This window comes from Oncorhynchus keta, unplaced genomic scaffold (genome assembly GCF_023373465.1).
Source record: "Oncorhynchus keta strain PuntledgeMale-10-30-2019 unplaced genomic scaffold, Oket_V2 Un_contig_2648_pilon_pilon, whole genome shotgun sequence".
Lineage (NCBI taxonomy): Eukaryota > Metazoa > Chordata > Actinopteri > Salmoniformes > Salmonidae > Oncorhynchus > Oncorhynchus keta.
This window is the reverse complement of record NW_026284996.1, coordinates 81,325-92,294: the sequence shown is the minus strand read 5'-3', so window position 1 is coordinate 92,294 and position 10,970 is coordinate 81,325. Positions and strand designations below refer to the sequence as shown.

At 43.2% G+C, this 10,970-nt stretch overlaps 1 protein-coding gene across 1 annotated transcript in view; it reads right to left on the bottom strand.

Moving 5' to 3' along the window:
* Positions 1-6,864: 6,864 nt before the first annotated feature.
* The window catches only part of LOC118377970 (histone-lysine N-methyltransferase NSD2), a 51,369-nt gene continuing 47,263 nt past the window's right edge, over positions 6,865-10,970 (bottom strand). Inside the window, 2 exon segments of the mRNA XM_052506502.1 lie at positions 6,865-7,579; positions 9,230-9,431. Coding sequence (XP_052362462.1) covers positions 7,416-7,579; positions 9,230-9,431 — 366 coding nt within the window. The 3' untranslated portion in view covers positions 6,865-7,415.

The following is a 10,970-nucleotide window of genomic DNA, read 5'->3' as shown; positions in this document are numbered from 1 at the left end:
CTGATTCTAAATGGGATGGATGTCCGGTTCTGATTCTAAATGGGATGGGTGTCCTGTTCTGATTCTAAATAGGGAAGGGTGTCCTGTTCTGATTCTAAATTGGGTGGATGTCCTGTTTTGATTCTAAATGGGGTGGATGTCCTGTTTTTTAATTCTATATGGGATGGATATTCTGATTCTAAATGGGATGGATGTTCTGATTCGAAATGGGATGGATGTTCTGATTCGAAATGGGATGGATGTTCTGATTCTAAATGGGATGAATGTTCTGATTCTGATGGGATGGATGTTCTGATTCTAAATTGGAGAGGATGTTTTGATTCTAAATGGGATGGATGTTTTGATTCTCAATGGGATGGATGTTTTGATTCTAAATGGGATGGATGTTTTGATTCTAAATGGGATGGATGTCCTGTTTTGATTCTAAATGGGATTTATGTTCTGATTCTAAATGGGATGGGTGTTCTGATTCTAAACGGGATGGGTGTCTTGTTTTGATTCTAAACGGGATGGGTGTCTGATTCTAAACGGGATGGATGTCTTGTTTGATTCTAAATGGGATGGATGTCCTGTTCCGATTCTAAATGGGATGGATGTCCTGTTCTGATTCTAAATGGGATGGATGTCCTGTTCCGATTTCTAAATGGGATGGATGTCCTGTTCCGATTCTAAATGGGATGGATGTCCTGATTCTAAATGGGATGGATGTCCTGTTCGATTCTAAATGGGATGGATGTCCTGTTCCGATTCTAAATGGGATGGATGTCCTGTTCGATTCTAAATGGGATGGATGTCCTGTTTCTAAATGGGATGGATGTCCTGATTCTAAATGTTTGATTCTAAATGATGGATGTCCTGTTTTTTGATTCTAAATGGGATGGATGTCCTGTTTTGATTCTAAATGGGATGGATGTCTAAATGTTTATGTTTTGATTCTAAATGGATGGATGTCCTGTTCTAAATAGGATGAATGTTTGATTCTAAATGGGATGGATGTTTTGATTCTAAATGGGATGGATGTTTTGATTCTAAATGTGGATGTTTGATTCTAAATGGGATGGATGTCCTGTTTTGATTCTAAATGGGATGGATGTTTTGATTCTAAATGGCATGGATGTTTGATTCTAAATGGGATGAATGTTTTGATTTTGTTTTGATTCTAAATGGGATGGATGTCTTGTTCCGATTCTAAATGGGGGTGGATGTCCTGTTCCGATTCTAATGGGATGGATGTCCTGTTCCGATTCTAAATGGGATGGATGTTTTGTTCACAAGTATGACGATTCTAAATGGGATGGATGTTTTGATTCTAAATGGGATGGATGTTTTTCCGATTCTAAATGGGATGGATGTTTTGATTCTAAATGGGATGGATGTTTTTGATTCTAAATGGGATGGATGTTTGATTCTAAATGGGATGGATGTTTTGATTCTAAATGGGATGGATGTCCTGTTCTGATTCTAAATGGGATGGATGTTTTGATTCTAAATGGGATGGATGTTTTGATTCTAAATGGGATTGTTGTTGATTCTAAATGGGATGGATGTCCTGTTTTGATTCTAAATAGGATGGATGTTCTGATTCTAAATGGGATGGATGTTGTTTTGATTCTAAATGGGATGGATGTTTTGATTCTAAATGGGATGGATGTTTCTGATTCTAAATGGGATGGATGTCCTTTTTGATTCTAAATAGGATGGATGTTTGATTCTAAAATGGGGATGTCCTGTTTGATTCTAAATGGGGTGGATGTCCTGTTTTGATTCTAAATGGGATGGATGTTCTGATTCTAAATGGGATGGATGTTCTGATTCTAAATGGGATGGATGTTCTGATTCTAAATGGGGTGGATGTCCTGTTTTGATTCTAAATGGGGTGGATGTCCTGTTTTGATTCTAAATGGGGTGGATGTCCTGTTTTGATTCTAAATGGGGTGGATGTCCTGTTTTGATTCTAAATGGGATGGATGTTCTGATTCTAAATGGGGTGGATGTCCTGTTTTGATTCTAAATGGGATGGATGTTCTGATTCTAAATGGGATGGATGTTTTGATTCTAAATGGGATGGATGTTTTGATTCTAAATGGGATTTATGTTCTGATTCTAAATGGGATGGATGTTCTGATTCTAAATGGGATGGATGTTCTGATTCTAAATGGGGTGGATGTCCTGTTTGGATTCTAAACGGGATGGATGTCCTCTTCTGATTCTAAATGGGATGGATGTTTTGATTCTAAATGGGATGGATGTTTTGATTCTAAATGGGATGGATGTTCTGATTCTAAATGGAATAGATGTTCTGATTCTCAATGGGATGGATGTTCTGTTCTGTTTCTCAATGGGATGGATGTTCTGTTCTGATTCTAAATGGGATGAATGTTCTATTCTGATTGTAAATGGGATGGATGTTTTGATTCTAAATGGGATGGGTGCCCTGTTCTGATTCTAAATGGGATGGGTGCCCTGTTCTGATTCTAAATGGGATGGGTGTTCTGATTCTAAACGGGATGGGTGTCTTGTTCTGATTCTAAACGGGGTGGATGTCCTGTTCTGATTCTAAATGGGATGAATGTCCTGTTCTGATTCTAAATGGAATGGGTGTCCTGTTCTGATTCTAAATGGGATGGATGTCCTGTTTGGATTCTAAATGGGATGGATGTTCTGATTCTAAATGGGATGGATGTTTTGATTCTAAATGGGATGGATGTTTGATTCTAAATGGGATGGATGTTTTGATTCTGGGATGGATTTTTGATTCTAAATGGGATGGATGTCCTCTTCTGATTCTAAATGGGATGTCCTCTTCTGATTCTAAATGGGATGGATGTTCTGATTCTAAATGGAATAGATGTTCTGATTCTCAATGGGATGGATGTTCTGTTCTGTTTCTCAATGGGATGGATGTTCTGTTCTGATTCTAAATGGGATGGATGTTTTGATTCTAAATGGGATGGGTGCCCTGTTCCTGTTCTGATTCTAAATGGGATGGGTGCCCTGTTCTGATTCTAAATGGGATGGGTGTTCTGATTCTAAACGGGGTGGATGTCCTGTTCTGATTCTAAATGGGATGAATGTGGATGTCCTGTTCTGATTCTAAATGGAATGGGTGTCCTGTTCTGATTCTAAATGGAAGGATGTCTTGTTCTGATTCTAAATGGGATGGATGTTCTGATTCTAAATGGGATGGGTGCCCTGTTCTGATTCTAAATGGGATGGGTGTCCTGTTCTGATTCTAAACGGTGTGGATGTCCTGTTCTGATTCTAAATGTGATGGATGTCCTGTTCCGATTCTAAATGGGATGGGTGTCCTGTTCTGATTCTAAATGGGATGGGTGTCCTGTTCTGATTCTAAATGGGATGGGTGTCCTGTTCTGATTCTAAATGGGATGGATGTCCTGTTCTGATTCTAAATGGGATGGATGTCCTGTTCTGATTCTAAATGGGATGGATGTTCTGATTCTCAATGGGATGGGTGTTCTGTTCTGTTTCTCAATGGGATGGATGTTCTATTCTGATTCTAAATGGGATGGATGTTCTGTTCTGATTCTAAATGGGATGGATGTTTTGATTCTAAATGGGATGGGTGTGCTGATTCTAAACGGGATGGGTGTCTTGTTCTGATTCTAAACGGGATGGGTGTCTTGTTCTGATTCTAAACGGGGTGGATGTCCTGTTCTGATTCTAAATGGGATGAATGTCCTGTTCTGATTCTAAATGGAATGGGTGTCCTGTTCTGATTCTAAATGGGATGTCTTGTTCTGATTCTAAATGGGAGGGATGTTCTGATTCTAAATGGGATGGGTGCCCTGTTCTGATTCTAAATGGGATGGATGTCCTGTTCCGATTCTAAATGGGATGGATGTCCTGTTGATTCTAAATGGGATGGATGTTCTGATTCTAAATGGAATAGATGATTCTAAATGGGATGGGTGTTTTGATTCTAAATGGGATGGATGTTTTGATTCTAAATGGGATGGATAATGATTCTAAATGGGATGGATGTTCTGATTCTAAATGGAATTCTAGATGTGTTCTGATTCTAAATGGGATTCTAAATGGGATGGATCCTGTTTTGATTCTAAATGGGATGGGTGTCCTGTTCTGATTCTAAATGGGATGGGTGTTCTGATTCTAAATGGGATGGGTGTTCTGATTCTAAATGGGATGGATGTTCTGATTCTAAATGGGATGGATGTTCTGATTCTAAGTGGGATGGATGTTCTGATTCTAAATTGGAGGGATGTTCTGATTCTAAATGGGGTGGATGTCCTGTTTTGATTCTAAATGGGATGGATGTCCTGTTTTGATTCTAAATGGGATGGGTGTTCTGATTCTAAATGGGAGGGATGTTCTAATTCTAAATTGGAGGGATGTTCTGATTCTAAATGGGAGGGATGTTCTGATTCTAAATGGGATGGGTGCCCTGTTCTGATTCTAAATGGGATGGATGTCCTGTTCTGATTCTAAATGGGATGGATGTCCTGTTCTGTTCTAAATGGGATTGTCCTGTTCTGATTTCTAAACTGATTCTAAATGGGTGGATGTTCTGATTCTAAATGGGATGGATGTTCTGATTCTAAATGGGGTGGATGTTCTGTTCTGATTCTAAATGGGGTGGATGTTCTGTTCTGATTCTAAATGGGAGTGTTCTGATTCTAAATGTTCTGTTTTGATTCGAAATGGGATGGATGATTCTAAATGTGGATCTGATTCTGATTTTCTGATTCTAAATGGGATGGATGGGATGGATGTTCATTCATGGGGATGACTTGTTTACTGTGTCCTTGTTGGATATTAATGTTCCTGATGTTTAAATGTGGAATATTTCCCTCTTTAGGCAGAGCAGTGTAATGTCCAGTTGAACCTGTGCTAACCCTGTGTTGTCTTCATCAGGTGTCTGAGCACGACAGCGTGCGTCTCAGTGTGGTTTTGGCCCCAGTGGCGGTGTTGGGGTACAGTGGCCTGAAGACCCAGAGGAGAGACCGAGGGAGGGGAGGGCACCGGAGAGGAGGCCTACATCTACTACACAGTCTGACTGAGGGGGTAGACACGTCAGAGGACAGACGGACAACTCCAGCAAACTGAAGACAGAAAGTAGCAGACCCAGAATAGAGGGTAGGAGGAGCCTGAGGAAGGAGGCCCAAGAACCTGAGCAGCAGCAGAAGAGCATTAGCAGGAGAGAGAGGAGGACCAGGGAAGGGTGGATAGGAGGAGGAGGAGGAGGAGGAGGAGAGGAGAGAAGGAACAGGGAATGGAGGAGGACAGGAGAGGAGGACAATGGAACAGAGAGGAGAGGAGGAGAGGAAAGCTCTCAATCAAAGCCAAAAACCAGACTGGGGTCAAAGGCCAGTGAGAAACCAGCCAGTAGGGTCAGTGATATGACTGATGCTAAACCAGCCAATAGAATGAGTGAAGCTAGGGTTAGGTTAACTAGGATCAAGGTTCATCATGTGACTGAGGCTAGGGTCAGGTTAACGAGGGTTAGGGTTACTGATCATGTGACTGAAGTGAAGGGAAGGAAGGTGAGGCTCAGCGGAACAGACAGCCAATCTGATCCTAGAGACACCAATGTATCCATGACAACCAAACACAACAGTTGGCTGGCCAGTGGGCCTGGTGGAAGCCATCTTAAGAACTGGGGTAAGTTCAGAATCCCGAAGAGGAGCGAGAGGCCAAAGGAGGAGCCATCAAACCCCAACCCCCACAGCGCAGACCTCCCTAACCCCAACCCCCTCCTACAGCCCCCACAGCAGACCACTGCACAGTGAGCTGTCGTACCCCAGGAGACGACTCCGTACAGAGAGCGATGGGTACTCTTCTGCTAATTCTGAAACTCCGCCCAGTGGGCTGGACATGAAAGGCATGTCACGCCCACCAGCTGAGGTGGGGCCTATGGCTCTGACATCATCCACCAAGGGGTTCTAGCCTCCTGATGACATGCAACAACACTTGAAACAAACAGCACCATGTTTATAGAAAATGAAGCTAGCCCAAGGTTGCTTTTTATAATCAAATTTACAGAACTGATATTTATTTTATCATTTGTAATGTTGTATATATTTTCAATTGTTATCAATAAAAAGTTAAGATTATTTTTCAGTGAATGTATTATAACAATTAACTCTAGACATGCTCATAGCCTCAACAAAATCACACCTGACAACTTTTTTTGTTGAAGCATAAGCCATGTATTTAATTTGTAGTTTGGAAATCACATTATAGCACTTGCAATCAAAGAATGGTCAAGCATTAATGATTAGTAGAAAATGAATGGAAATTTAACCTGAAACCATACAATGAGTCAGAATAATATTTCTAGAAACCCTTGAACCAACAATTGCTGATGCTGTGGTGTTTGAGTAATGAACTAGATAGACAGTCAGGAAGGTTAGTGTTTAAGCGATCGCTGATGTGTTAGATGGTGGGATCGACGTTTAAAGGTCATTTCTGAATTTCTGATTGAGTGGACAAATGCTGCCTCCACTAACACTGACCTTCAGCGATACGGTATGAGCAGGGCGGGTCTGATCTAGGACCTGTCTATAAGGCAAAAACGCCCAGAGCTTAAGACTGAAACCACCTTTATTATTAGTGTTTGCACTAAAGACACAGGATGGCTGGGCTTGGAACAAATTATTTTACAGAAAAGTATTTTGTACCATTGACGGCTGCATCATTGTTATGACCAGTTCTGTCATGTCTTAAATAAATTCACTCTTAAAAACACCTCAATGTGTTTCCTGGACAGGTTAAGGGATTGAGAATCAGCTGTCATTAGACAATGTGTAAATGTTAGACTTCTCCAGCAGATCGTGGACCACAAACTGGACAAAAAAATTAAGAGTGTACTGAACTAACTTCAAATAAGTCCTCTTTATTCCGGTATTAAAGCCACAGGTACATATAGAGGTCAGCAGCAACGTGATGGAGTTTCAGCTCTAATAACTCTGAACAGGTGGGCATCACATTACTCAAATGAAAACAATATGCAGTACTTGCCTATAGTAAATGTAAGTCAAGACTTATCCATAGTGCCTTACGATATTACTTCAGATAAAAACAGTTTCAACCTGGTACTAACAATATTCCAGTATTTTCATTTTGGTCTTTCATATACATACATATATATATACACACAACTACTGGGGAGAGGAATGATGAGACTAATGCTGTATCTGTCTGAGGTGCCATGTTGTCTTTGTGCTTTCTACCACAGTGCAGACAAACACAACAGGTACAAGCTGAGTGGAAGGACCCGATTGGTTGAATGAGCTGTTGAGAAAATCCCTGATGAGAGAGACATACAGTGCTGTCAGTCATATTGAAAACATTATTATGGAGTTGGGTCATGTTCTGCTGCAGGTCGGCCTCTCTTGGAGCATTTAGAGGCACCTGATCAGTCAGTCCGCTCCAGGTCAGGGGTCATCGTGCTCCTGGCAGCAGAGTTGTCCGGTGTGGAGCCAGGGCCGTAGCGCCCCCTCCTGGTGGTTCTTGCAGAATGAGTTGGGGCACAGCTGGCAGAAGGCCTCAGATGGCTTCCCACACACGTCACAGTGGTGCCACGGGCAGTCCCAGCGCCCTGAAACATAAACATACACTGAACAAAAATATAAAATGCAACATGTGTTTTTCATGAGCTGAAATATATAAAACAATCCCTGAAATGTTATATTCAAAAAGCTTATCGTCAATGTTGTTTGCATTTCTCCTGTGCCAAGATAATCCATCCACCTGACAGGTGTGGCACATCATGATCATTACACTTGTGCTGGGGACAATAAAAGATCACAAATAGTGCTGAGGAGTATTTCTGTCTGTAATAAAGCCATTTTGTGGGTAAAAACTGATTCTGATTGGCTGGGCAGACCTTTCACCCAACTGGGTGGGTCTATGCCCAGTCATGGCTGCTCCCCCTGCCCAATCATGGATGCTCCCCTGCCCAATCATGGCTGCTCCCCTGCCCAATCGTGGCTGCTCCCCTGCCCAATCATGGCTGCTCCCCTGCCCAATCATGGCTGCTCCCTGCCCAATCGTGGCTGCTCCCTGCCCAGTCGTGGCTGCTCCCTGCCCAGTCGTGGCTGCTCCCCTGCCCAGTCATGGCTGCTCCCCTGCCCAATCATGGCTGCTCCCTGCCCAATCGTGGCTGCTCCCTGCCCAGTCGTGGCTGCTCCCCTGCCCAGTCGTGGCTGCTCCCTGCCCAGTCATGGCTGCTCCCCTGCCCAATCATGGCTGCTCCCCTGCCCAATCATGGCTGCTCCCTGCCCAATCAAGTCATGTTAAATGTATAGATTAGAGCCCAATGAATTTATTTCAACTGACTGATTTGCTTCTATGAACTATAACTCAGTAAAATCTTTGAAATTGTTGGATTTATATTTTTGTTCAGCATATACACTACCGTTCAAAAGTTTGGGGTCACTTAGAAATGTCCTTGTCTATTAAAATAATATTGATTGATCAGAAATACAGTGTAGACATTGTTAATGTTGTAAATGACTTGTAGCTGGAAACTGCAGATTTTTTTTATAGAATATAGAGGCCCATTATCAGCAACCATCACTCCTGTTTTCCAATGGCACGTTGTGTTGGCCTTTTAAAATGATAAACTTGGATTAGCCAATTGATCATTAGAAAACCCTTTTGCAATTATGTTAGCACAGCTGAAAACTGTTTCTGGCATCTTTAAATCAGGATAACAAAGAACTTTCTTCTGAAACTCGTCAGTCTATTCTTGTTCTGAGAAAGAAAGGCTATTCCATGCGAGAAATTGCCAAGAAACTGAAGATCTTGTACAACGCCTGGCTTCTACTCCCGTCACCTCCCTGACCAAGGCCTTGGTGTTTCCAAGCTTCCATTTAAGACTGATGGAGGTCACGGTCTTCTTGGGGACCTTCAATGCTGCAGAAATGTTTTGGTTGAGAGAACGCCAAGAGTGTGCAAAGTTGTCATCAAGGCAAAGGGTGACTACTTTGAAGAACTTCAAATATAAAATATATTTTGATTTGTTTAAAACTTTTTTGGTTACTACATGATTCCATATGTGTTATTTAATAGTTTTGATGTCAACACTTATTCTACAATGTAGAAAATAGTAAACATACAGAAAAACCCTGGAATAAGTAGGTGTCCAAACTTTGATTGGTACTGTACACAGTCCCAGCGCCCTGAAATATAATATACACATAACATTAGAATAGCCATCTGTCCAGAGTTAGAAGTTTGGGTCTACCAAAGGGTCTCTTGGTTCGGTCCAGGCAGGAGAGGTGGAAGGCCTTGGTGCAGCTCTTCTTGTCACACAGAACCAGCTGCCCTCCGTCTCCACAGCGGAAACACTCGTCCTCAGACTCCTTCCCCTCGTTCCGTGTCCGACGCTTCTTCACTTTCTTCTTGGCTTTCTTCCCCTTGGGCTCCGCGGCCTGGAAACCGGAGGCCTGGACAGGACACAACAGTCAGAGGTCTGGACAGGACACAACAGTCAGAGGTCTGGACAGGACACAACAGTCAAGAGGTCTGGACAGGACACAACAGTCAAGAGGTCTGGACAGGACACAACAGTCAAGAGGTCTGGACAGGAAACAACAGTCAAGAGGTCTGGACAGGAAACAATAGTCAAGAGGTCTGGACAGGAAACACAGTCAGAGGTCTGGTCAGGAAGAATAGTCAAGAGGTCTGGACAGGACACAACAGTCAAGAGGTCTGGACAGGAAACAACAGTCAAGAGGTCTGGTCAGGAAACAATAGTCAAGAGGTCTGGACAGGACACAACAGTCAAGAGGTCTGGACAGGAAACAATAGTCAATAGTCAAGAGGTCTGGACAGGACACAGTCACAGTCAAGAGGTCTGGACAGGAAACAACAGTCAAGAGGTCTGGACGGGAATAGTCAAGAGGTCTGGACAGGACACAGGACAGTCAGTCAGAGAGGTCTGGACAGGAAACAAGTCAGAGGTCTGGACAGGAAACAATAGTCAAGTCTGGACAGGACACAACAGTCAAGAGGTCTGGACAGGACACAACAGTCAAGAGGTCTGGACAGGAAACAACAGTCAGAGGTCTGGACAGGACACAACAGTCAGAGGTCTGGACAGGAAACAACAGTCAAGAGGTCTGGACAGGACACAACAGTCAAGAGGTCTGGACAGGAAACAACAGTCAGAGGTCTGGACAGGACACAACAGTCAAGAGGTCTGGACAGGACACAACAGTCAAGAGGTCTGGACAGGAAAAGAGGTCTGGAGGAGGTCTGGACAGGACACAACAGTCAAGAGGTCTGGACAGGAAACAACAGTCAAGAGGTCTGGACAGGACACAACAGTCAAGAGGTCTGGACAGGAAACAACAGTCAGAGGTCTGGACAGGAAACAATAGTCAGAGGTCTGGACAGGACACAACAGTCAAGAGGTCTGGACAGGAAACAACAGTCAGAGGTCTGGACAGGAAACAACAGTCAGAGGTCTGGACAGGACACAACAGTCAAGAGGTCTGGACAGGAAACAACAGTCAAGAGGTCTGGACAGGACACAACAGTCAAGAGGTCTGGACAGTCAACAGTCAGAGGTCTGGACAGGACACAATAGTCAAGAGGTCTGGACAGGAAACAACAGTCAGAGGTCTGGACAGGACACAACAGTCAAGAGGTCTGGACAGGAAACAATAGTCAAGAGGTCTGGACAGGACACAACAGTCAAGAGGTCTGGACAGGAAACAAGGAACAGTCAAGAGGTCTGGACAATAGTCAGAGGTCTGGACAGGACACAACTCAGAGGTCTGGACATCTGGAAGGACACAACAGTCAAGTCTGGACAGGACACAACAGTCAAGAGGTCTGGACAGAAACAACAGTCAGAGGTCTGGACAGGAAACAATAGTCAGAGGTCTGGACAGGACACAACAGTCAAGAGGTCTGGACAGGACACAACAGTGAAGAGGTCTGGACAGGAAAACAGTCAGAGGTCTGGACAGGAAACAACA